This window comes from Alligator mississippiensis, chromosome 2 (assembly GCF_030867095.1).
Source record: "Alligator mississippiensis isolate rAllMis1 chromosome 2, rAllMis1, whole genome shotgun sequence".
NCBI classification, from domain to species: Eukaryota; Metazoa; Chordata; order Crocodylia; family Alligatoridae; genus Alligator; species Alligator mississippiensis.
Window position 1 is genome coordinate 114,263,823 of NC_081825.1, and position 27,597 is coordinate 114,291,419.

General features: G+C 41.1%; 1 protein-coding gene across 2 annotated transcripts; it reads right to left on the reverse strand.

The window, feature by feature from the left end:
• Positions 1-338: 338 nt before the first annotated feature.
• Positions 339-21,621, reverse strand: PLK4 (polo like kinase 4). Of its 2 annotated transcripts, XM_006274002.4 has the most exons (16): positions 21,413-21,620; positions 20,977-21,072; positions 19,364-19,459; positions 19,158-19,272; positions 15,088-16,084; positions 13,156-13,256; positions 11,166-11,539; positions 10,140-10,244; positions 9,439-9,541; positions 7,699-7,848; positions 6,581-6,711; positions 5,678-5,769; positions 5,034-5,169; positions 3,402-3,536; positions 2,318-2,424; positions 339-1,506 (listed from the first exon to the last, which is right to left on the reverse strand). In XM_006274002.4, the coding sequence occupies exons 1-16, from the start codon at positions 21,440-21,442 to the stop codon at positions 1,407-1,409; spliced, it is 2,868 nt and encodes a 955-aa protein (XP_006274064.1). In that variant the 5' UTR covers positions 21,443-21,620; the 3' UTR covers positions 339-1,406. The 2 variants fall into 2 exon arrangements, with proteins under 2 accessions (XP_006274064.1, XP_059578061.1); XM_059722078.1 differs by lacking the exon at positions 2,318-2,424 and having other exon boundaries at positions 1,395-1,506; positions 21,413-21,621.
• Positions 21,622-27,597: the final 5,976 nt, after the last annotated feature.

A 27,597-nucleotide genomic window follows, 5' to 3' on the forward strand; every position in this document is an offset into this window, starting at 1 on the left:
GAAACTCAGAAGGGATCTATACTTTGAAGAGGTGTAAACTTTTCGAAGTGTAAATTATACCAGTTTTGTAATCCTTGTTGTTTCAACCTTCCATCATGCAGTAGTGTAACTTAAGGTAATAAGCTAATGTATAACTTTTTTTTTTTTTTGCAAGTGTAGTAATACATTGGGGCTTAATGCAAAATTCAGAGGCTGTATTTTCATAAATATCATTAAAAACTGGAGTATTACAACCACACTTATTCCATATACTGCTACAAAAAAGTAGCCTTAATATATCATTACTTGATAACTCCTTACAAAACTCTTTTGTTCAAAAGAATCAAGGGAAGGCAATCACCACTGCATTTATTTTTATTATAAAATGCTTGTACAGGGAAATTAGAAACTGCTGCTACAAAAATAAAACATAAAAAAGCAAATATAAAACAAATATACACTTTTTTTTTTTTACATACGTTGTGTGTAAGCAACATAAAAATACAAGTTATTTACAGGTAGAAACAGTTAAACAGCACAAATGCATTTTCTTTGATTGTCAATACTGACTGAGCAATGAGGAGAGAAAAAAAAAGAAGCTATATACAGTTGATTTTTCATTTCAATTTAATTCCTGAACAAAGAATGTTGGATAGTCTATACACAGAATTTACTGTATTTACTCCATTAGAAGACACGGATTTTTCCCCCATTTAACATGGGTGGGAAAAGCCCCCCATCTTACAATTGAGCACAAGGAAGTAGGGGGGAGACAGCTGTTGGGGTTGGAGCCAGAACTACGCTTGCCACCTGCTTCTCCCCCTCCCCCTGCATGCCCTGTCACTCCTCCCCTAGTCCCCATCCCCCTGCGTCTCCCTCTCTCCTCCCCTGCAACACTGCTTCCTTGGCTCTGCACTTGGCTTCATGCTGGCAATCTCTGTCCCTGCTGCAGCTAAGGGCTGGGGCTGGAACAGCAGTGCTGGCTATGCATCACTGCAACAGGGACCAGAGCCTACCAGCGCAGAGCAGGGTAAGGGTCAATGGACAATATTTAACTGGTCAAGTGACTGGCTTGTCAGCCCTATTTCATACATGGAAAATTATAATAAGTTTTAAACTTTTTGTGTGTAGAATCTAATGATTAGGGGCTCACCTTACATGCAAGGCCTTGTGTTCAAGTAAATCTGGTATTATGTGGACAAATCTCTGATCTTTAGCTGCCTAAAGTACCACATACTTCTACAATGTTTTACAGTTGATCAGATTAGTGTAAGTACACCAACCCTTTCCTCTTCCATTTGTACCAGATCTTATTCTAAATGGAATTTCTGAATTTTAAGTTTCTGGTAAGCAGAGTAATAAAGTCACTTTTAATGCTAGCAAAACATTTATTAAGCCTTTATGCCCAAAAAGTTGCTTTGCTTTAGTCAGTGGGGACCAGCTGGATTGGTAAACATCACAAGAATGGAAGACAGACAGTGCAACTTCTCTTTGATGTATTCAGGTAATTTCTCATTTTCTCCATACCTGAGGGAACGAGGAAGTTACACAAGTAAAAAAACCACAAATGCTATGCCCTGAGATGCTTAGAATGAGTTTATCATTTCAGTATATGGATAGTGGCAATACAAAGTATAAAGCATTTTCAAACTTGGGTACTAAAGATAGGCTGAAATCAAGTTACTGCTTAAATTACAGTTGAGCATTGTTCTTCAAATAAATTCTAAAGATATTTCAACTGTTCTGGATTAGAGTTTTATAAGCAAGTTGTTACAAAAACTATTTAAATGAGAGGTAACTATAGTACTTAAACTGATTGCATCATCCATTCTTAAAGTGTTAAGTTCCTGATGTTCTCTGTATTAAAAAGAATAGTTCTAATGCATCAAAAGGTAGGCTAAAATCTGTATAACCTAAGTATTAACTGCCATATTCAAGTCCATGTACTAGCTATAACAGTGTTATTTACTGCCATAGTCCCTGAACTTCCAAACTTTGATCACCTTCTCCTGAAAAGACAGTTTTCATTAAAGCTTCTTTTAGTCAATTTTTCCAAAGAACCTATAGCCTGATTAGTTAGAGGTAGTTCAGTATAATGCAAAAAAAAAAAACAAACAAACCCCAAAACATATGAATAGATTCTAATTGCACTAATCATGTATCCATCTTTAAAATGAATCCCTTGTTGACCATGTCAAAACTTCAGTCATTCAAAAAAAACCCCAATCACTGTGTAACTGAAAGGGCAAAATTAGAAACTAATTATGAAGCTAAATATAAGGTAAGAAGCCTTCTCAAGTAGAAATAGAATCCATATACTTATAGCAGTAACACTCACCTAGTTGTCTGACCATTTGGAGATGTGTAAGTGATAGAGGAGACTCCTGCTTGTGCTACCAACTGGGATCCATCATTGAATTGAACCCATACTGCTCCGCTAGTCAACTAACGAGAGATTTTTATCACAGCATAAGGACTTTCAAAAAGGTAGGACTGCAAACCTACATTTTCTCTTTTTAACCTCCTAAGGGTTACAACTTTAAAAAATGCATAAGTGATTAGGAGTGCTAATCCAGTTGTAAGAAATCTATAGGTTGGTACTACAGTCCCAATTTCTATTTAAAACTTTTGAACAGGAGCTACACATATGAATATTAAAAAAACCAAAACAAACTAGCCCTTTAGTCACTTTAGTACTAAACTAGTTTCAGAAGTGTGGCTAGGAACTGTAAAGTAGAAGCTGCACAAAAATAACAGGAGCTGTTTGATTGGCTCAGTATCCTAGTAGTTTAAAACCAGGAACATGCCATAAGTTTGTTATATCTGCACTGTAGAAAGCAATTTTTTAGACTTATAGTTTAAACAGTGTTTTTCTCTTTTGCCTCTGCCACCCTGTGTAAACTGTATCTAGCTTATCCAAAGACATGCATAGCCTATGGTACAGGAAACAGTAAGAAAATTAAGTCCTTCTCCAAAACAGCATCTGGGTAATTACAAGTGAAAAACTGTTAAGTTTAACACTACCCATTTAAACCTTAAATTTTACAACTTTACAGTGAACATTGCCACCCCTATTGGAGGCTTTTTTCATCTATGCCCTATAAGATGTTCTAGTCTGTTCAACTGTCAGATAAGTAGTACTAAGTTCAGCTCAACTACTTATTTTAAACTTGAATCAGTTCACCTCTTCATCTTCTGTCAGAGCTAAGTTCCAGTTTTCATATCAGGCTTCCTCCATCACTTGTTGCCCTATACTGCACTTTCCAATGTACTAGTCTTCAAATATGTGCATCTAAAATGGTCATTTAAAAATATACTTTTTATTCCCTGATTGCAAGTGAAGCCAAAATTAAATTTCACCCATTTAAAATGAACAGTAATAAATGTGTATTTATCTAGTTGGCTAGTGATTCACCACTCACCTGAGAAGCCCAACCAACATTTTTCACAAAAACAGACTTCACTAGTTGGGCTGAATTTGAATTGCACTCCTTTTGATTGGAGGAACAGGTTTCAGCAACAGCAGTTGTTAATGCAGAGCCTTCATAAGATACCATCTAGAAAGAGAAACACAAGTACACAACATTACTGTCCTTAATAGAAATAAGATGGATTGTGGTTATTTACTGTCTTGAGCAATAAAAGTATTTGATTGGTTCCAACTTGAAGTTTGTGATCCTTTATTTCTAGTTAAAGTGAGATTTGAGCCCTAGGAAACCATATGACACTTAATTGTTCTACAAGATTCATGGTTTAAAAATAGGTAAGTTGTATGTAAAATCTTTTTCCACACCAGAACAAAATGGCAAGATAATTTTCTTCAGCTTCTGTTTGAGATTTCCAGTCTCTCAAATAAAAGATACTTTCCTTTCTACTTCTATTCATGTTTCCTCATCCAGAATCTACTACAGAGGCCTTAAACTCACCCCTCTGCTGGATTCAGACCACAGGCCAAATCTGTGGGGCCACATTCAGGCAGTAGTGTGGATCTACTGGCAGCAGCATAGATCCAGGGACATGCAGCTCCACAAAGCTGTGTTTCTGCAGCACAGAGTGGGGCGCACATGGTGATGACAAGCTCTGGCCAGTCAGCAGCACTGAACTGCACTCAGTTCTAGCTTTGTCCTGCCTCCTCAAAGACATGCCCCCAGCCCCACACTACATGAAGGCAGCTCCATGCTACTGTCCATCCCTATACCCATTCTGCCACATGCCCCTGGCACTGCTGGCTGGCCGGCCACAGCTGTGCCACCAGGCAGCAGTGTAAGGGCTATGCTACAATGTAAAGCCAAGGGGCAGTGCACTTCTAGTAGCCCACTGGACTACCAACGACTGGGATGCAATGATTCGCAGGCCAGACCCAGCTCATGGGCTATATGTTCGGCAGCTCATAGGCTACCCTGCCCTACCATTACAGCTTAATTGTAGAATCTTTGAACAGGCCTCAGACCACACTACTTGCAAGTATGCTACTCTTATTCTTTGTCTCAAAAAAAAAGAAAAAGTAATCTTTTTTTAACTATTAATTGCTAGCAGATAATTAAAGCATGCAACTGCTTGATTTGGCTTGTAATAATTTTGGAGTTGTGTCTATATAGATGCTACAAATTCTCAAGGAAGTTACAAAATTGCTGAAGGATTCAATCCCTCCATATAGGAGGAGTCACCTGTGTACTGTCATAATGCTATCATCTATTTACAAGACCAAGGAACACAGGCGTGTTTGATAGTTCCTATTCAAGCAGAAAGCAGTCTTAAGGAAATCTAAGGCAACAAGTCTAGCAAGTTTGCCTGTAGAAAGGTTTGGAGCTGTCAGTATGGCAGGACATATACACTTTTCAGACACTTAAATTAGTTGAAGATTAGGAGTTTAAAATTTAAGATCATTTGTTAATGGTCTCAAAGAACATTTCAGCCTAAAGGAACTGGGAATGAAAACTAGTTAAAGTGTAAATTTATAACTGTTTGCCTTAGCACCTATTTGGACATAATCTGTATTATTTTAAATTCTTACTAAGCAGGCATCACCAAATCTTATACACTGGTATACTTACAGAAGGACTGATGTTAGGAGCTTGACTAGGAGAACTGACAGCTCTATTTCTTTCCAGTGAGGTAGCTTTTCCTGTGCTATCTGCATCCACTGAAGGCAGCATCAGGGCCTTCGGCGATTCAGTGTTCCCTGGTTTTCTGGAAATAGATTAGGAACTCAGAATAAAAGCATCTGTGTATCCTAATTACATGAAGTATGGAGGGTTGAGCCAGAAGTACTAACTTCTCTTCACAGTTGATATCCACTAGGCATGTCTACATATGCATTAATGCGCTTTCCCTAACACGCATTAAATTTGGTACCTCCAATGTGAGGTACTAAATGTTCTTTAGGCTGCCATAATGTGCAGTAGCGCAAGCGCGCACTTTTTAGGTAACACATTGTGCAACAGCAGTTTTTGATGTGCCACTTGAATGTGCAGTAAAATAGGCTACTGGGCAGTAAGGCATACGTGTATATACTCCCACTGTGTTCGAAAACACACACACCAAGCACCTGAGTTAAAAAACTCTGTACTTTGACTGTCCTTTTGACCTTGATTCTAAAGAAGTTAACCAAATAAGTCAGCCCAAATATTTTGTACTGGTACATTTAAATGAACGTATTGACTCAGTTATTTAAATTTACTATAAACAACACTTTTACCTTCCAACTATTATAGGGAAAAAGGGAACATTTTCATTCCTTTTCTCTTCTTCCAAAACAGCAGCTTCCAGTGCAAGACAAATGCGATGTCCCTTATTTAAAAATAGAAGGTTGCTTTAGTTTATATTCAGAAAAAAAAGTACTTCAAAGTACTCTGCTTGAAATGCCCAGCTCTTCTCTTACCCAAAGAAATGGTAAGCAATGCAAAGTAACTAAACAACAATGTCATTAACATGGTATTAGCAGCCCCAAAGCAGTTGCATGATTGCTATTAGAAGCTTTAAAAGCTAAGGAAACTACCTTCACTACCAAAACTAGATGGTTCCCAAGAGATTCAAGGTTGTATTGACATTAAGCTGCTACACCAGGAGCTGGCAATTATTTCGGGTGGAGGGTCACTTAACAAGTTTTGGTGAGCTAGAGGGCTGTAAGGGTAGCCCCACCCCTTGACAGCCCTGCCCCTGGGTCGCCATCTTGGGGCTGAAAGCCCCACCCCCTAACTCCTGACCTCTGCCACTGAAAGTACCTCCCCTTGCCCCCAGAAGTTTTCCTTTTGGGAAGGGGGTTTGTCATCTTGAAACCAGAAAAAACCAACATGGGGTAAAACAGCCCCTCCTCCTTGCCACTTCCAGTGCTTCCTCATGTAGCCTCCCGAAGCCTGCACTGGGTTGCCCTGCATCTACCCTGCATTACCACCACCCCTAGCCTGCCCTGCAGGGCAGCGGTAGCAGTACAGAGCAGATGCAGGCAGCCTGGAGTGGTGCAGGCTCCGGGAGGCTATACCAGGAATCACCAGCAGCAGCAAAGGGAAGAATACAGTGCCAAGAATCTTTGTGAGAAAGTATACAAGTTCTGAGCAGGGCACTGTGTGCATGTGTGTAGTGTTTGCAAAAGAATTATTACCTCATTTGCATGATCCATATATATTTGCATTTCATTCTTCAAGACGCTTTCATTTTCTTCTTTTAAAGTGTAAGATTTTCCAGATTTTTCTATCACTCGAGTTATACCTGCTGTCTTATGTATTTTTGCCCCTGCAAAAAAAAAAAAAAGGCTAGTTACAATAGCCATAATAACCAAGTCAGCATATTATGGCATCTATGTTCAGTTATTCCTTAAAATATTCTGTTATTTTAACACATTTCCAAGGAAAGACATTAAATAATGAAGTCAGGTATTAGGCAAATGTTTTCCAGTTACAACCAAATTACTGAAACCGTTCAGGAATGTATTTATTATTTGCCATATGCAGCTATTTGAAAGGTGTTGCTTGAAGTATGACCAAAAGGACAGGCACTTCTCAGCAGCATTACCAAAAAAACCCCTGATTGATGAGTGACCTATTTGGCTACTTACGCCATCTTTAAGAAAGGAAGAGTTCTTTCAAAACATAGGCAGGAGTTCAGGTTTCACAATGTTTGAAAAATGGACCCCTGCGCCCATTACAATGGAAAAGAATAAGGCTCAAAGTACTTAGCAATTCTAGTATTACTATAGTGGTATCAGAGCCTGGTTGGTTATCTGAAGCAATCTAGCTGTAGAATCACGGAGCTCATTGTGGACGTGGGATGTGATTACTCTGATGACAACAGTCCAGACAGACCCTTGACTCCCTTGCTTGAATCTTTTAAGTAAGGACACTAGAATTTTAGATAATGAGGGTGGAATTAAGGGCAAAGGCATATACACCTACCTAGTGTGGAATCACAGGCATTCATAAAAGGAAGTCCACAAATTAGAGAGAAAGGGGGTTAACATTTTGCCTTGTAGCATCCACTTAAACACACTCATAATATTTGCATAGAGCTAATGTACCTATTAACACTATTTAAATAGCTTGTGCACAAACTAGTATAAAGGCTAATGGACAAAAATGCTGGAACATATAGTAAACACTTCTCTTTGGCAAAATTCTTTTAAAAAGCACAAAATGTTTGATCACCAGTATTTCTGCAAAACCTTGTTAAAAAGGCTTAACTTTGGTAGAACAGGAGAGAGACTACACCGTGTTGAATACATACCATCATAAAAACAAACTTCAGCATCTGCAGTAGGGAAATTCTCCATCAACATGCACTTTGCGTATCTTGTATAGAAGGTAACTTTAGGTGTTTTTGATCTCACCAGATGAACAAATTTAGCTGCATACTGGTACTTTTTCCAGTACTTTTCTGAGAGAAAGAATTTTTAGTATTAATTCATCAGAAAGTCACCCAAACAATCATTGACTCCATTACAGTTTGCAAGGTTTGCCTGGCTACCACTAACTGAAAATAAGATGAGGACTTTTTAAAAAAAAAAAACTTTATGATTATTTCATACAGTTACTTAAAAAGTGTGTTTACTCACAATATTTCTGAAGAGTCATTCCAACAGTTAGGTATTTACACCTAGGAATGGATATTTTATCTTATCTTATAATGTAGTTCAGTATTGACTAGTTCAGCCCACATGAAATGCATTACAGGAAAGTGCTGCACATATGTTAATAACCTCATAGATTGTAGATTTGGAAGGGACCACAATGGATCATCGTGTGCGACCCCCTGCCCGTGGCAGGAAAGAGGACCGAGGTCAGATGACCCCAGCCACGTGACTATCAAGCCTCCTCTTGAAGACCTCCAAGTTAGGTGATAGTACTACCTCTCTTGGAAGCCCATTCTACATTCTGGCCACCCTTACTGTAAAAAATGTCTTCCTAATGTTTAACCTAAATCTACTCTCCACTAGTTTGCACCCATTGTTCCTAGTTACTCCCAGGGGCGCTCTGGTAAATAGCACATCTCCAATTCCCTGTTGTCCTCCCTTGATATACTTATAGGCAGCTACAAGGTGTCCCCTCAGACGTCTCTTGTGAAGGCTGAAGAGATCCAGATCTCTTAACCTCCCCTCATAGGGTTTTGCACAGAGGCCACTAATCATGCGAATGGCCCTTCTCTGAACCCTCTCCAGATTCTGTGTCCCTTTTGAAGTGCAGCGCCCAAAACTGGACACAGTACTCCAACTGCGGCCTGACCAATGCCGCATAGAGGGGGAGCATCACCTCCCTTGATCTGTTGGTCACGCATCTGCTAATATACAAGATACGACTGGCCTTGCTGACGGCCTCATTACGCTGCCGGCTCATGTTCATCTTGAGCTGCAACTTGTTTAATAAGGAATCAATACACACATCTTTTATATAAAATATTTTTCCAGCTGAAGTTAGAAAGTCAGTGAATGACCTACAATTAAAATAACAAGAGGATGCTGTACTAATAAGCACCTTTAAGGAAACTGTAAAAACTACTTAGTGTGTGTGTGTGAACAAAAGTGTGCAAGCAAGATGTATATAAAAATAAGTTCTGTAAGAGATATCTAAGGTTTTATATTTAAAAATTGGAATTACCATGAAGTCCCAGTTGCCAGTTTTAAAGAAAAATCTTGACACACCACTTTAAGTAACCTTAACACTGAACGCTAAGAATAATTATTAAAAAAACCCAAAAAAACTCTTCTCCCCTTTTCCAACGTTGTAGAACTAGAATAGGTAATTTCTTGTAAGGACATCATTAAACTGAAAAGACCAGTCTCTCATCTCACCTTTATAATTCCTATTAAGTTTCAAGAGAGAAAGCTTTAAATGCATCCAGTTTCAGTTGCAGCTAGTAGGACTAGCTAATACAGCCAATATTAATTCTGACACTTATTGTACACAAAGCTTACTATAAACTACTTTTCTTTTATCTCCCTAATTTCTTGCAAAAGAAGGTTCACATTACCTGGCAAGTTGTCAAAACTGTACATACAGACATCTTCAGGAGGAGAAGGTGGTCTGTCATCAAGAAGGAAACCTCTTCCTTCATTTGGATGATATACTGTAATCTGCCCAAAAAAACCCAAACACTTAATATCGTTAGACAATATACTAAAATACGCCTTACCTGAAAGCTAGGAATGTTTCTTTCATAATCCAAAACATAATATCACTTATTATATTCCTGTCTATGCAATTATTTTACTTCAGTGGGTTTCAATTGAAAGCCAAGCCTGTTTTAGCACAAAAACAAAAGGAGGGATCCATATTCTTTAAAATAAAATGGTCTTCTACCTTCAAGATGCAAGGCTTTACTGCTAGAGAAAAAAGAGCTCTGCAGATTTCTCGGTCATCTTTTCATACAAACCACTAAATAAAAAATTAGTTGTACAGAACAAACTGATTTCATAGATATTACGGCTGGAAGGGACTTCAGAAGATCATCGAGTCCAGCCCCCTGCCCAAAGGGCAGGAAGTCAGCTGGGGTCATAGGATCCCAGCAAGATGAGCATCCAGTTTGCTCTTGAAGGTGTTCAATGTAGGCGCTTGAACCACCTCCGGTGGCAGGCTAGCAATATAGTTGTTTTGCTTTTGACATACCGAACAAACAAACATTTCCTTTTATTATGTCAAGTGAATGACAATTTAAGTTAAATTACTACTTACCACACTTCCATCACAAGATATTTTGAGAACTTCTTTTACGAACTCTTGAGAATGGTGTTCTTTTATAAACTCCATACACACTTCTCCTGCATCTAAAATACTCACCTAAGGAAAAAACAAAAACACAAAATTGGAAAAATTTAATTATTTCTTGACAGAATAGGTCTACACCAAACTTTCACAACACTTCAGAAAAACGTTTGCTTCTCTCATGTCCACTACAAATCTATTATAAAAATGAACAAACAACAGTATGACAGATTAAGCTGTTGCTTTCATATTCCCTAAAGCAACTTCTACTGGTAATGCTGTTAAGTGGAACAATTCCAATACTTCTGCAATGTGAACAAAGAGTTATACCCAGATATGTGGTTTCCCAAAGTAACCAATCAGAAACCAGGAGGTACGTCATCCCTAACACATTTTCAGATACTAGAAAAAGGAGGAGAAAGTGAACTGGAAGCCAGAAAGATAAAAGTTGGAAACTACGAAAATGCACTGTTTGATATAAGACCAACCCAAAAAAGCCACCAAACACTGGGGAAAGAACTACTGCATTCACAAGGGGAAACAGAATTATTTTCTTAACTTCCAGTTGCACATAGCTCAAGTTAAAACATTTGTTATGCACTGCAAACACATACAAGCTACATATATTTAAATCTGATACAATTAAAGCCTGATGTGCATGTCAAATGGAGGTGTATTGAAATTCAGGAGTCCTTGTTGAAAAACAGAGAAAATAGATCTGTTACATATTTCCAACTTACAATGGTTCTAGTTATCATAATTAAAAAACCCATCCTTCACACACGTGGAAAAAAAAATGACCAGTAAGAGAATTCAATGCATTACGACTAAGACTTAAGGGAAATTGTCATTATTTCTAGAAGTATGCAATGGACATGTACATCTTTTCCTGTTTTGCTATGGTATTTTCTTAATAAAAAAAATTGTGCATTTCTACTGTAATTAAATTTTAAAGATAGGAGTGTTTAAGGATTAAGGGAAATAAGTGACACATACCACTGCATTTTTTGTTTTTTGTCTGATTGGTTTTAATCTATGAGCACTGAGAGGAGAGAGAATACTTCGTAGTGAAGGCTTCTGATGTCCTAATGGCTCTTTGCCCCAGGCTTTTTTTTGCTCTGAAGTTGGATGGAGAACAAATGTGGATGCTGGTTGAGCTTTGCTCCGCTTACATGGAAGTCCGGAAGCATATTTCTTTGCACTGAATTGATTTATAGGACATGCACTGTCAAGGGAGACATCAGGATTCTTTTTATCTTTTATATCGTTCCACAGGTCTCTTGACATTTCCTGTTGTACATCTAGATGGTCACATAAATGGAATTTTTGGATACCGAGACTGATAGAATCTGCAGGCTGTCTTAAATGAGCTAAAAACAAAACAACATACAGTGTATTTAAATGAAATACTGGTCAGTTTCACTTTAGTAACAATGGAGCAAACTTTATATATAATCTACCACCGTAATGCATTCTTTTTAAGAAGAAATTTAATTTTATCTGGTTAAACGTATAATAATTGAACAGGCTGCAGCTCTAATTTAGAATGTCTACAATATTCTACTTTTTAATACATAATATCTCAGTAAGATGTAAGTTGCAAGTAAGATTATTCACATTTTGCATTGCAGTTATGCTGTTTTTCCACCTTAACTTGATGAAACAGATTGTTTTTAAATTTGACCTAACTGCTATTCTAGTTTTGATATTGAATCCAGCACCTCATCCCCCACCAAGTCAGAACAATTAACTACACCCCTTCTGCCGCAATATAAAAGCAATACAGGTTTGAAAACAGAACAAGTGCAGAGAGAAGCTGGCTTTTATTAAAAATACTGCAGTTCCAGGCATACATCATATGGTTACAATTCCCCAGGGTTAGAAGGGATGGACTCTAGTACTATCAGAACAAAGTAAAATTGGAGTGGGTTTTATGTTATTTAAAACCCCTGATTAAATTACACCTTTATTATGTACAGTCTGTGTACATGATGTAATACAATACATGGCAAAGAACTCCTCCTTCCCTTCTGTGTCTCTTGTTTTTTTATCTCCACCCTTCCTTCTGCAGCCCTAGTCATCATCTGTTTCTCTCATGTCATATGCTCATAAATAAATGGGTTGGTCTAATAAAAGATATCAAATTCACCCAAGGAACCTTGTCTGCCTATGTCCTTAGACCAACACAACTACAACCTAAACCCCTGCATAAATAAATGGGACTCTTAAGAAATAAGAGCTGGCATTCTTTGACTAATCCTCAGAACAGTCACATTAGGGTAAAAAGAAAATATATAAAAAAAAAAAAAATGCTAAATCTCCCACTTCCAAGTAGGAGACAGGTTTTTAGGAGCTTAGGTCAGTTAAAAGATTTGTAACTTCCATTTGTCAGTCAGAGCCATTTATAAAGTCTACTGAACTATTCTATTTCTTGACAGCACTGAACATGGAAAGAATTTAAAAAAAAAATTGTATTTTTTCTAGTAAGCTTAACTAACAATTCTTGCCAAAGAGAAACTGGGAACCTGAATGACAGGGGGAAAAAAGACCATTTCAGAATGCTGAAAAACCTGACTATAAAACTCCACTTACTCCATTGTAGGCAGTTATTCTTAAATAGTATGTTACTGTTAATTTACAATTAGTAAACCTGTACAGAGCAGAATTCCCTTGTGTGCCCCCCCACCCCTCCATATGATTTGACATATCCATTTTTAAATTTCCTCTTACACTTTTCCTCCAGGAAGAAGAATTTGGTTGCAACATAGCTGCTAGACAACATCCTCTCTCTTTCATTTATACTATCATTATATTTCACTGTCCTGGATTATTTAACTATGCTTAATTATATCTTTTCATCATGTGAGTAAATAAGTTAATTTATAAAGTAGAGATGAGCTGTTAACATGTCTTAATAACAGTATTTCTTTGGCTGGGGCAAGGCCCATGCTGGATTACATATAGAAGACATTCAACAAGTGCATACCATTTGTTTGCATGCCTCCAAGCCATTGCTGCATTGTTTCAGTCTGGGTCTTCTGTTCTAACAAACCAACACTGGACTTCATTGGACAGAGATAATTTGATCTAAATAAACAAACAATTCTGGTCTGTTATAGAAGCACTAATGTATATAAACACATTAAGCCCAGATTAAAATAAGTGTGAGCAAGAACCTACACCCCTTTGTGCAAGAAGGCACTTAATAAATATGACGCTGTTTTATTTCACAGAATGGCCACAGAATTTATAATCTAGTTTACTGTATGCACTCATGTTTCCATATTCTTTCCAGCTGAAGAGGTCATAAATTTTGGTACAGTTTAAGGAAATCATGTGGCATTCAGGAACTTCAACAAGGGAGATTCTGACTATTTTCATGGCAAGGTGCACTAAGCAAATCTAGTAAAGACTACCACTATCTGAAGAATGTAATCTAAAAATAAACTGTCTTATACAATTATAAACCTAATTGATATACTAAAACTAACTGATATACTTGAATTAAAAAAATTCAAGCCAGGTAGGACTCATACTAATCCAGACTGAAACTCTCACATAGATGAGAGAGGCCACTCGCTGGTCCTATTTCTGGACAGTTGTTGCCCTTGTTCCCATCAAAGTCTTATGGCAAATGGCACAAATCAGGCTCAAATGATGGAGGGACTATGCCTGAATCAAAATGACCTGTGACATGTTCACACAATATTATTATTGAACGTGCAGCCCAAAGCACTGGAGGCAGCAATTTTTCTTTCCCCAAAAGAGTGTTTTTACCTCTTACACATAGTTAACTTTGACTGGATATTTTCTAAACTAATGTTTCAGCTTTTCTCAAATAAAGTTTTTGCACTTTTATCAACTGTTCCCCTAATTTCTTTTTGAAATAGTCAATAGGCAAAAATCAAAAGTGAGTAGCAAAATAGGGACTAAAGTGCTAACTATTGTTTAAGATAAGGCTGTCAAACATACAGAGGGGTGTCTGCACCATGGGGCTTCTCACAGGCTGAACCCACGTTTATATTTGGCCTGTGGGCCGGTTGCCATGACATAGGAGGTTAACACCACTGTTGCTCACCTCCCCCTCTTTACTCTGCCAAATTTCTGGGTTTCAGTTGTATTGCAACTAAAATTGCCAGCAGTTGGCAGTGGGAAAGGGAGGTGGGGGGAGTTGAGCAGCAGAATTAACCCCCTCGGAGCTAGCAGTGCCAACAAAGTAGAACTAGCAGCTGCAGCAAGAAGCCCCACAACTGCCAGCCAAAAGGTGGGTTGCTCAGACGACAAGAAACCTTTGGGCCAGGTTTCTCACTTCTTGCCCTAGCTGCTGTAGGTATTATGGCCCATTAGCTTATTTGAGGTTTGACATCCTTTGTATAAGACAATATTTAGTATTTATAAATACATTTTTCAGAGCATTATGTAAGCTAAGTAGGGATGAATGTTTTCCCTCATTCCTGTCTTCTACAAAGTTCCAGAAGTGAAGATTCTCTGCCATGACCTTTCTGAAGAAACAAAAGCACTCATGCATCAGTGGCTGAGTACTAGGGACAAATAGTTAGTAGAACACTACCCAGTGTAATGGTAATTGATTTTGGACAAGGCTTTGCTCCCCTACCTGCCTTCTCCCCTCAACAAGCTACATGGATAGAGACCACACTTTTCTTTTGCTGGTATATGGGCCCTGCTTGCAGAGCTTCTAACATTCAGGAACAGTTGAGCAGGCCCTCCCACTACAATGGCACCATGCCGCTGACACCAGAACATACAGGAGGCATCTCTTGGAAGCTAGAAGAAAATGGATTTGCACCAGCAAGCTGATGCACTTTTCTACTACAGCATATTTTAAGTTATACATTTAACAATTAACTTGAAAATTCTCTCTCAGGACCACTACCAATTTCAAGTTAGATATTCTTACTGTGTTTGGATGCCGGAACTACTAGAAGTCTTCTCCTTAAATATAGAAGGAATATCACCGTAGCTGTTTGTGGATGAATAGCTGTCTATATGTTCCATCATTCCTGTTCTGGGTTTTGAAAGCAGCTCCAAGGAATGGCACCTCTCAACACTATTTGGTACTCCTTGAGTCTGACTGGAAGATGTGCCAGACCTATCAGAAGAATGGGCCCTCCTGAGGTAACGTGAATGTGGCCTCTCTTCAGCAAGTTGCATTGTTCGTCCTCTACCAGTCACGCCAGTTTCTTTTCCCTGAATTCCCCAAATATTGTAAGAGCTACTAGCATCAGAGGAAGCATCACTAGAATTCTTATTTTTAGGAAATAAAGTAAGTTTATTTGGAAGTGGCTGTCCCACTAAGAATCTTTTCTTTTCCTTCATGTAACCACTTATACTGATGCTAGAAGAGCCAGTAAAAGCTGTAGAAATTGTAGCATTGCCACTGTCCATGGAATCTTCTACAGTTCCAGAATCTTTACTTCGTGCTGAGTTGCATCTGGACATAAAAGGATGATCCAGGACAGATGAAAGACTTAAACGATCTGCTGGGTTTTTGCGAAGTAACTTGCGTATGAGATCTTGAGCTTCTCCTGACAAAAAGGCTGGCGTTTCATAATCTGCTAATACTACTTTGTTCAGCGTGTTCTTGACTGTGTCAGTGTCAAAAGGTGGTTTCCCAATCAGAAGAGTATAGAACATGCACCCCAAAGACCACACGTCAGATTCAAGTCCATGCGCGCTTCTTGTGGCTATCTCTGGAGAAATGTAATTAGGAGTTCCACACATCGTGTAATGCTTTTCATGTGGCATTTTCAATTGTGTTGCTAGTCCAAAATCAGCTATTTTGATGTTCATGTTGCTAGTGAGTAGAAGATTAGAAAGGGTGAGGTCCCGATGTAGTATTCCATGAGAATGAAGATACAGCATCCCTGTGATAATCTGGTGCATTAAATGTCGAGCTGTTAAAATACAGGAAAAATAATATGTTACTTAGTGCTATTAACTTCAGGTTTGGCAACAATGACATTGTAAATAGCCTCTTATCTGCCCTAGGCCGTTATGTTCTACAAATTTTATTGTAATGACTTGACTGTAAGGAAATGTTATGCTAATGAGGTAGAAGCTTTTTGCTGTTACTGTACTGTTCAACTTAATTACTAGTCTATGAAACCTAACTGCTTATTCATATCTTTATTCATTTCTCACATTTATGCACAGACATTTCTAGTATTTATGCACAGAAGAGTAAAATGTGATGGTAGAATATGAGTATAGTTTGAAAGTATCTTCACCTAACCCCAAATTGACAGCACTCTTTAAAAATTTTCCTCTTTTTTCTTTAAAAAATTACCAGGAAGGTAATATTGTTTCCACAAGTCTGGTCTTTATGTATTTATTGCATGTTACATACAGCTTATAAATGCAGGGCAGTAGGTATTTGGACACACTGTAACATATCACTAATAAACTGGAAATGTGACAACTGTGATTATCTCCAGTAAGTCCCTTTTCCTACAAGCTAATTCTAGCATAGTTAGGACAGCTTTGCTTTACAATTTCATGTGTAATTACACAATGCAGGGAATACGCAAGAGTTCAGACCTCATCCAAAATGAAGTAGTATATCATAATGATATATTTTGGCTATGAGAACTGACACTTCCTTAGTGTGCAAGTGAGGCAAAGTGCCAGAAAAGCGTAAAGAAGAAAACGTTTCCAATTACTTCAGAATACAGCAAGACTGTGGTTTGTAGAAAAACTTATCTGGAGCAACCCAGGATTATTCCCAAGTATGTGAAATACAATTCAACTTTACCATTAGACCACTTTTAAGTACAGTTAACCTGGCTATGTAAAAGCACCATCTTAGCCAAATCTAACCCTTTGTTATTTAGTGTCCAAGATGATTTTGTCTGATTAAAACTAAGCCAAAACTAAAAACTTGCATTTTTTAATCATATTTTTTTAATTTTTTTTTAAGATGCTTTGTTTAAAAAAATTAACCTCTGTAAAGATAGTTTTAAATTTAAGATATGATAAAGCTCAAATATATCATCATGGAATAGGGATTATAGCTTCTAATTACATACTAGTTGAGACAATATATTCATGTAACCTTTTCAGAAAAGTTTTATAAATAGGTCACAACGGGCCAGGGACTATATTAGGGGCCCAATCTTATGGGGTTCCCAAAGGCTCCTCCACAGATTAGTAAAGATTAAAGAAAACTACTCTACCCAATGGGACTCAGTGCTCAGTGTAAAAGATCCCATTCAGCATCTTTGTGATGCTTAGTTTCAGTTCTCAATCTGTGGATGTGTCTCCAGATAACATCCTTGTTAACAGTACATGGAGACGAGATAACAGACTTGATCAGCCCTCTTGGCTCTCTGCAAGTTTGTGTACACAAAGTCAAGCCCTTACCTCTCTCCAAGAGTGCAAAGTTTCAAGAAGTTCAGCGAAGAGAGGATATCAAACAACAAGAATGCACTTTTTGTAGAAAACAACAATTAAATTGAGGTTTCCTGATCAATGATTTCAATTGTGCTTTAAATCATGATTAAAATATTTGATTTAAATCAAATCTACCCTGAACTAAGCCTGACCAACCTTAATTTCAGCTGCCTTTGCAGTGCCAACACAATTAAGAAGAAATGGTGTCTATTTGCTTGTCAGAATAGCTGTTTAAAAGATTGAATGACTTGCATTTTTGCAATTCTTCTAGACCACAAGATAAAATACAGTCCATTCCAAAGTTTAGAATGTTTAGTAACATCTTCTTTATATGGTACTGTACTCTTCTGTGCTCCTGAATTCCATCTTACAGTGAAAGTAAAGACAAATAGTTTGGAAAGCAGCGCCAGCTGCCACCCTTCAGGACTGCACAAAGTAGCCAGCCCAGTGACCAACTTCCTTGAACTTCAGCCCCATCCCCCAAGTATGCTCTGTTTTTCTTTTTCTGATCCTATTTTAGGAAGAGGTGGAGAACAAAGATCATATAAAAACTAAGTTGTAGCTGGAAAAGCTATCACTCCATGGAACAAACTACTTTATATCTGTGGACAGTTGTTCCTGAATTTTTTTTAACTTTAGTTAAAGCATGTTGTAATTTAATTTAATTTAATTCTGGATCTTAGATTGTACTATTCAAGTATTGTGGAATCTCCACCCTTTGAATTTTTAAATGAAGGACAGGCAAAATTTGGCTGGAATAGTTTAGACAAGGATCTTTCCTTCCCTGTGTAGGGAAGTAACTGGGTGAACCCCTGGGCTATGCCTTTAACTCTCTAAGTAAGGATGCAGTGATTTAATAAGAACAATAAACTGGACTTAAAAGTGTTCTGGTACTTTAAAAAAATCCTCACAACTAGAACATGAAGTGTCTAAAAATAGATGCAACAACAACAGTAGTTGCCAAGGCATAAACTTATTCAAACAAGCAACTCTGGGAATGACAACATGAAAACTAACATCAATGATTTTTAATTCAGTGTGCACAGTGTGTACAAATGTAGTGGAGATTGCTTGCTTTGAACTTCCAGCCCTGGAAACCTGAAATTTGAGTCAAGCTGGATTCTCTCTCCCTTCTCTCTCAACACCAGTAGCAAGGATTTCTACCAGTAGCTAAAACATGGGCCTCAGTAACAAAAACAGCCACCTTATTTTCACATCCACCTTAGAATTGAGGCTGTACCAGACAGACTAGAAATGAAGAAGTACAACTACACACAGTGAGTACATTTGTGGAGTGAGATGGTTCCAGTTCAGTCACCAATTCACATTCTACCTTAACAAAAATTAATGTAAAAACTATAAGATCGACTTTGAAGATCTTATGTCAATTTTTATTTCAAGCATGTATGCTTGTTTTTAAAGTACTTCATTATACAAGCAGACAAATTACACAACACTGTCTGAAAGGAAATAAGTAGGAAAAAAAAAACAAAAACTAAAAACAAAACAAACAAAACTTGCACCAAAATTAAATATGTACTCAATAAGCAAAATGCAACTACATGAAAACAAACCCACTTTCTTCTTCAGAGAAAGGTTTCTGTCTGTTCTTCAGATATCTGCTCATTTCTCCATTGTGACACATCTCTAGTATCAGGTACACATAGTTGCAGTCTTCAAAGTAATTATACAGCTAGAACATAAAAGCAGAGTAAAAAAGTAAAAGTATTTTGTAACATATACAAAACTGTACAGTCTTCCCTTCTCTTCAAGGCCCTTCTTACCTCAAGTATAGATGGATGTTTCAGTTGACAATGTATCTTCACTTCATTTTGAACTCTCTGTACCATTCCAACTTTGTGCATGGCTTTTTTGTCTATCTGAAAAGGGAAAAAATATTTTATAATAGTGCTTCCACACAAATTAATGTAGTTTCCAGTAAATTTAAAATCATATTCTAGAACTTAACTAGCGTTGTGAATGGTACCATTAAACACTACACATCTATTGCAACATACTGACTTTTACAAGGTTTTTGTAAGTTTTCCCTAGATTTTTTAGCCTTCATAAAAGGCTAAAAAGAGTGAAGGACAATTCTACTTTGACTTGGCATAATGGTATGATTTAAGCTTTTAAAACTACTTACTGCTCCTAGTAAACACTTTGGAATAATGTAACTTAAAAAAGCAGTTATACAAGCAAATCAAGATAAGCCAACAAAAAGAGATGAAAGCATAGGTAAATATTTAGGCACATTCAGTTACATATTTATATAATTCTAAAAATCCTCTGGAAAAAAAAATTAGGCAGACAAACCTTGACAGGTTGCACATTTTCTACTAGAAGCTTTGGCATACAATATGCCAAAAAGTAATATGAACAGGTAAAGATTATTAAATAAAAACAAGTATTTTTCCCCATAAAATAAAACCAGTCAAGAAAGGACAAAAGCAGCAGCTAGCTGGATCACAAGGAGGTTATTATCTGAAGGTGGATGAAATTTTTTCAGCCCACCCTGAACTGAAGTCTTGATGTGCAAGCTGCTCTGTGCAAGACCTTTGTGGCATCAAACCAGTCAGGTCTTTCGAACGAGAACTCTTTGGGGCCAGTGTTAAAAGCTTGACCTTCAACTGATATAGGCTGTCTTTGCTCAAAAGGATTTAAATGAAAACATGACAGCTTGCACCAGCTGTAGATCAAGCCCGGTTCCTCTGCACCCTTGCTCCGTGCTCAGTAGGATGAAGACGCAAGGAGACCGGAACCCCTCCGTGTTACCTCACCCCTTACTTGGCCTGGCTTCTTATGGGCAGACCTGAAGAAAATGTTGCACTGAAAAGCTGGTCTAACTCTATTTCAACTACCCAGGTGGTCCAGTAACACCACCTTAATCAATCCTTGACTCTCAAACCAAATCCCAACAGAAGGCTTGAATGGACCCCACTGAGAGGAAAGCCGGGGAAGGGGTGGTTTGGGGAGGGGGACACCACCAGTGCTTGGAGCTGTCCTTCCCGCTTTTCCTCAGCATGACCTCATTTATGGCCCCATTTCCTCAGCATGGCCCCTTACTCCAAACTCACAGCCCCCATCCCCATCTGCTGATGTTGTGACCCCATTTAGGGTCATGACCCACAGTTTGGGAACTGCTGGCTTAGAGTCAGAGAAGCCTGGCTGGAGGGGACCCCCAGAGTTCACCTAACTCCAACCCCCTGCCTGAGGCAGGATCATCCCTCTCCAAACAACCCCATACACCCATCACCAAAGCCCCACACAAGACCGGACCCGACACCGCGCAAACCTAACCCCTCACTAGCTGCAGCTCCGCCCGCTTAGTTGGGAGGCGCAGGCTGCACCAGGAGGGGGTTCGGTGTGGATGCCCCAGACCAGAAGCAGCACTTACCATCTTGATAGCTACCTCCAGGCCAGTTTTGCGGGACACGGCCCTGTAGACACCAGCGAAAGAGCCCTTGCCCAGCAGGTTCCCCACCTGGAAGTCCTGGAGCACAGAAACACGCGCGTCAGGGAAGGATGGGGGACCCGGGGATGGGACACGATGGGTCCGGCCCGGCCTGGCCCTACCTGGATGGAGCTGTCCCCCGCCCGGCCACGGGCGCTGCCGGGGGTACTCCGCCGCCGCCGGGGCATCTTCCACGAAGCGCAGCGGCACCGGCCCGGCCCAAGGGGACGTCCCGCCCCCCCGGGGGATACGCAGCGGCCCCCGTTGCCATGGAAACGCCCGCCCCACAGCCCGCCGCCGCCAACTGCCGCCCCGCCCCCGGCCCGCCTCGCCTCTCCTCCGCCCCACCCCCGCCAACGGCCGCCCGACCCCGCCGCACCTCGATCTTCTCGCCGATGCAGGCCGCCATGTCGCCGCCCGCGGCCCTCGCTGCCGCTCCTCCTCCTTCCCCGGCGGCGGCGGCGGCGGCGGCGGTTCGAGCTCGCCATTACGGCCGCGCGCCCCGCCCCAGGCCGCGGCAGCGATGCGGGGCCCAGCGGGAAGCGCCCGCCCCTCGCGCCACCATTTTGAAAACTCGCGCCGTTACCCAGAATGAGGCTGCGGCTAACGTCACCACGCTTAACGCCAGCTCGAGGGGGTGGGGTGGTGGGGTCGATGCGCATGTGTATAGGGTGGCGGGCTGGCAGCCAGAGGCGTTCGGGCCTTCTGCGCATGCGCTGGGAGAAGCGAACGGCCGGCCAATCAAGTGCCGAGGGTGGAACACCGCCACCAGGCTGCTGCTGGAGTGTGGGTGGAGAAGCAGCACTGAGACAATGTGCGGGAGGGCGGCGTGGCGTAATAGGGAATGGGCAAGTGAATGGGTGGCGGGGCGCGGAGCAGGCTCTTGCCTACTGGAGCCGTGTGCGTCTCGAGTGGCACGTGCCAGGCTACGTGTTTGCAGTCACACAAAAAAGCCAGAGCGGGGAGTCCCAGGCTGAAGCTGGTTCCTTATTCCCGGTTCCTTTCTCAGAGCTCCGCACAATGAAAGGTCGTTAGTCATGAATAGGACATGTTCTAGCCCTGCTTCCCTTACTTTTCTTCAGCGTGATCCCATTTATGACCCCCTTTCCTCAGCAGGGCCCCTCACTCCCCACCCACAGGGCCCTGGTGCTGCCCCTCACTCCCAATCTGTAGCCCCTCCCCCCCCCAGGTGTCCCAGCGTCCACAGCCCCCTGCCCCCCACCCCAGCACCACCTGAGCCTCAGTGCCATGGAGCCTGGTGCCCCACTCTCCCACCCTGTACCCTAATCCCTGGGCAGCCTAGCCAGAGCAGAGACCGTGGAGGGATGGAAAGGAAGGATGCAGGCTGCTAGCTGCAGGCTTGGCACTCCTTGCCCTGCCACCCTTATGTTCTCCACCTGGGTGGCACAGCCAGAATGGAGCCCACGGGGTGGGGAGAGAGGACATGGGCTACCTGTTGTGGGCTTGGGGCTCCCTGCCCCACCACCCTTGTCCTTTCCTCTCCACCTTCTCCCCCCAGGCAGCTCAGGCAGAACAGGGCTTGTGGGTTGCGGGGGGAAGGATGCGGGCTACCCACTGTGGGCTTGGGGCTCCCCACCCTGCTGCCCTTCCCTTGAGCCTCTGCAGCCAAACAGGCAGGGCCTGGGGTGGGAGAGAGCACCAAGCTGCAACCCCATCTGCTGATGTCGTGACCCCATTTGGGGTTGCACCCCACAGTTTGGGAACTGCTATGTTAGAATGTATTTTCCGTGTTTATTCATGACTATACATTTGATTAAATTCTCTCCCTATGGCATGTCTGATACATGGCTAACAACTTGTATTTGTGTGAAGCTTTGAGAAAGAAACCGGGAATAAGGAACCAACTCAGCCTCATAAGGGTTGTGAAGTATCAGCCAGGTTAGGGGCTCCAGCCCCACATTTGCAAGCACTAGGCTCCCAGGTGGCCCCCAGGCAGGGCAAGGAGACAGGAGCTGTACATGGAGCTTTATTTGAAGTGCAGCTGCAGCCATGCCATGCAGTGCGTGCTAGGAGCTGCTGGGAAATTCCCCACGTTCATGGAGTTCCTATTGTCATCCTCCCAATCCCCTCCCCTTCCCTACAGCTCTGGTTCCAGCCAGAGTGGGATTTGAAGGATACAGGTGTCTCAGGAAGGTGACCCAGAAGTCCTGCAGGCTGAGAGGGGAGCAGCTTCATGCTGGCCAGCAGTGGAGCGTGCTTCAACCCCTTCCTTTTCCTGAGCTTTGGTGCCTGAGTCAGGGCTGCAGGCAAGCCCCACTGTCCATTCACAAGCCAGAAACTTATTTTTTCGAAGAATTGAGTCAGGTTCACCATTTCTTGCCACAGCATGGCTGGAAGAGAGAAAGCAGCCACCTCTTACCTTTGGTATGATAGCCTGGTGGGTAGAGCTCTTTCCTAAAATGTGGGAGATGTGGGTTCTTTTCCCACATCTCCCACATACCCGTTACAACAAACAGGCGTGTTTATTGTAACAGGTGCATGGGCTTATTAAGGTGTTTTGGAAAAGAAAAGGTGCAATGGAAGTCTATGACAGAGGATGTGTATAAATATAGATAGATAGATAGATAGATATATTTTAATTTTTAAAAGTGTGGGTTACCTTCCCTTCAGCTAAAAGGGCTCAAACCATTTCCTACCTCCCAGTCATTTGGGAGGTGGGAAAGTCCTGAAGACATTGTCCTGTAAAGTCTGGGTTTGTAGTGCGCAGGTTTGTTATTACCCTGAAATGGAATAGTTTCCTGATAGCATACTGTTAGGTTTACAATAATTTGGATTATTAAAAAGTATTAGCTTTACAGCTGAATACAAGGCATGACCCGTGGCCTAGCAATGCAGCTGACCACAAGGCAGAATGATAGCTAAGCCTTTGCTTGTGTCATGTAATCATTTTAACTGTACCAAGCATTTTCTGAGTTAAAAAGTGAATCTGTGTCTGTGTGCTGAAAAATCAGCTACAGCAAGAAGTAAGATAAGACAGGGAAACCATTGTTCTGGGTGCACTGGTTGCGTCCTTGAGAAGTATCTACTGTATAAGGTTTTGCTAACATATTATAATGTTACTGTTGCTTAACTTTTAGCTTTTAAAAAGTGCTAGTTCAGCTTAATAAAAATATGCTGTTACAAAGATTTATAAAGCACCGCCCAAGTATTGCTTTTTGTTAACCATGTAGTCTTGCCTTGTTGTAATAAGTATAAAAGATCGCCTCACCCTTGAGGGGGGGCCATTTTGCCTTTTGCTGGCTTTATGGTCTTTGCTCGAGCAAATAAACAGCTGTCTTTCTTTACCCGCGTTGTCTGTCAATCAAATTACAGCTAGACAACGAACCTTAGGGAGGTTTCTCCCACCACAATTTGGCACCCGAGATGGGACATGTCTAGCTTGGCGCCTTTGGAGACCTCCATCCCCCGACACCCCAGCGCGCACCAGGTGAGTTCACCTATTGGGTTAGTCTCGGGAGGTGGACAGTCCCCTCAGGACCAATAAGGCGGGATCCTCAAGTCGGGTAAAGGAACGGTACCGGCGAGTACCTCAGGTCAGGTATGTTTTTGGTTTCTATCTGGTTTCTGGTTTTCTGGTTTTACCTCTAGAGGTCTCTGGAAGCAGTCTTTGACGGTATCTGTCTGCTGATTTAAACGCTGTTAGAGCCAGCAGCCTAGCCGAAAGGCGAAAGACACAGATATAAGGTAGAAATGCTGTTATAACGGCCAATGACTAGGGTCTCGGACTCAAGACGCCCCTCCTCACGGAGAAATCCAGTGAGGTCTGAGAACACTAGTTGTTGTACGTGGACGAAACAGCTTCTAGGCAGGTAGAACTTAGAGAAATAAGACTGCTTGTGCTTGGATATAATCATGGGTTCTGGTCTAGAGAAAGTTATTCCCGATTCACCCCTTGATTTTTATGATTAAGAATTAAAAACATTTGGAGGGACGGGCGAAACTGTCCAAGTCTCATATGGCAGAACTCTGTTTAACTAATTGGACGTCTTATACGTCCCAGTTAGATTTGGGAAGACAATGGCCAGAAAATGGATCATTTAACCTAAATCTCCTGGCTGCCTTACGAAAGATCTTGGAGGACCTCCACCCTGGCCAAATTAGTTATTGGTATTTATGGGACAACATTGCTAGCAAGCAATTAAAACCTTTAGCTTCCCAGACCCCTGCATCTTTCCTGAATCTGTTAGCTCCCCTTCTATATCCAAAACCTACTGCACCACCGTCATATTCAGAAGATGATTACAGACCCATGCCTAGGCCCCCTAACCTACCATTGATACCACCTCCAATGTTTGAACCCCAAAACATTGCCCCCGGGCCGGCCGAGGGACTGGGAAGTCTTCAGAAGGCATCACCTCGATTGTCTCTCTCGGAATCCCCGAGTCCCGGATCTGGAGAGGGATCCAGAGATCCCTCTCCAGATTCCAGTTCCACTCCGATTTCAAATCGCACACGTCAAAAATTGTTTAAGCCTGCACTTCAGTTACCTCTAAGAGAATACCCTGTGCCTGGTGAGGATGAAAAAGTTATCAGTCACTGGACACACGCTCCGTTCTCCACCACAGACCTCTTAAACTGGCAAAAAAACACCCCCAGGCTCAGAGATGATCCCAAAGTAGTTCTAAGGCGCTTCAAAACCATTTTCATGACTCATAACCCCTCCTGGTCAGATGTCATGCAGCTTCTCGAAAGCCTCTTAACTACAGACGAGAAGACTCAAGTACTACGCCATGCTGACCAATTTCTAGCCGATCAGCCCCATAAAAACCACCCCATGCCTAATGGCATGCCCAGGCAAAATCCGAATTAAAATTACAATCAGGAAAGGGGGCAAAATTCAATACGAATGCTGAAAGACAACATTTTAGAAGGATTAAAAAAAGCAGGAGATAAAACTACAAACTGGTCCAAAGTGACAGCTACTGTTCAGGGTCCCAAAAAACACCCTTCAGACTACTTTAAAAGACTCTGTAAAGCTATACGTCAGTATAAAAACATGGACCCCGAGACACCTGCCACTTTGCCTATGTTAAGACTTGTGTTCATAAGTCAGGCTAGCGAAGATATTAGAAAAAAGCTTCAACATAACACTGAGGGTGTTGAGGATAAATCCATGGCAGAAATCTTAGCCATTGCTACTAAAACTTTTAATAAAAAAAAATAAAAAAAAAATAAAAAATAAAAATAAAAAAAAATAAAAAAGATCAGTCCAACATTCGCATGCTGACAGCAGTAATACAGCCCACAAATGCCTATAGAACCAATCTGCCCCGTGGCCCGAGGCCCTTTGTGCCTAGGCCACTGGGCCGTACCCACCAACCGTATGGGCCCAACGTGTGTCATTACTGTAAACAGGAAGGACACTAAAAAAGAGAATACAAGTTAAGACCAAAAAGATCCCCAAGTAATAACCCTGAAAATCAAAAATTCAAGAACCCTCAGTTCACTGCTGTTACCCCAGATCTTGCTCAAAACCAATGTGATGACTGACGTGATGAGGAAAATTCTACATGCCACTTTCTGCAACTATCCTCTGTCCAACCTAAAGAAGTCACCCTAAACTGCAGTGCTCAAGATCCCTTAATACCCTTAAAGATAGGAAAACACATCTACGAGTGCCTGCTAGACACAGGGACAACTTTTTCCAGTATTTCCAAAGGACATCTTTCACCAAGTGAAAAACAAGTCACTGTTATAAAAATTTTTAAAAAACCCTTCCGTTGCTCATTTTCTCAACCCACGAACGTAAAAATTGGCCCCCTCTCAGCAGAATGCTCTTTTCTTCTAACAACTGGCCCTGTTAACCTTCTTGGACGGGATCTTCTTTACAAACTACAAGCCACCATACAGTGCTCACCTGACGGAATTATTCTAACATTTCCGTCCTCCCTGGTCCCAATGATAGCCACAGTGCTTGCAATTACAGAAGACTTGAGCTTGCAGTCTCTTCCCCTTGTTCTAAAAAAAAAGGGTACCCCCAGAGCTTTGGGGCCTCACCTCCAGCTCGGTGGGACTCCTAAAATCTGCAGATCCTGTCAAAATTCTAATTCATACCAATCTTGAGCCACCTAAAATACCCCAGTATCCTTTAAAAGCAGAAGCTATTGAGAGACTCAAGCCTTTAATTAAAGATTTTTCTAAACAAAGAATTTTAATTCCCTGTCAGTCCCCCTATAACACACCTATACTTCCAGTAAAGAAACCCAAGCCTGGTCCAGACGGGAAACCCATGTATCGTCTGGTTCAAGATCTCAGACAAATTAATAAATGTGTCATTCCTCGACACCCAGTCGTTCCTAACCCCAATACTATTTTAACTACAATACCCCCTGACACTGCTTTTTATACCATAATAGACCTCTGTTCTGCTTTCTTCAACATCCCCATGCATCCTGAATCCCAATATCTTTTTGCCTTCACCTGGGGTTCTTCTCAACTGACCTGGACAAGGTTACCCCAAGGATATATAGAATCTCCCAGCATTTTTTCTCAAATTCTTCACAAAGATTTACAAGATGTTACTTTTCCTAACTCCTCATCCCT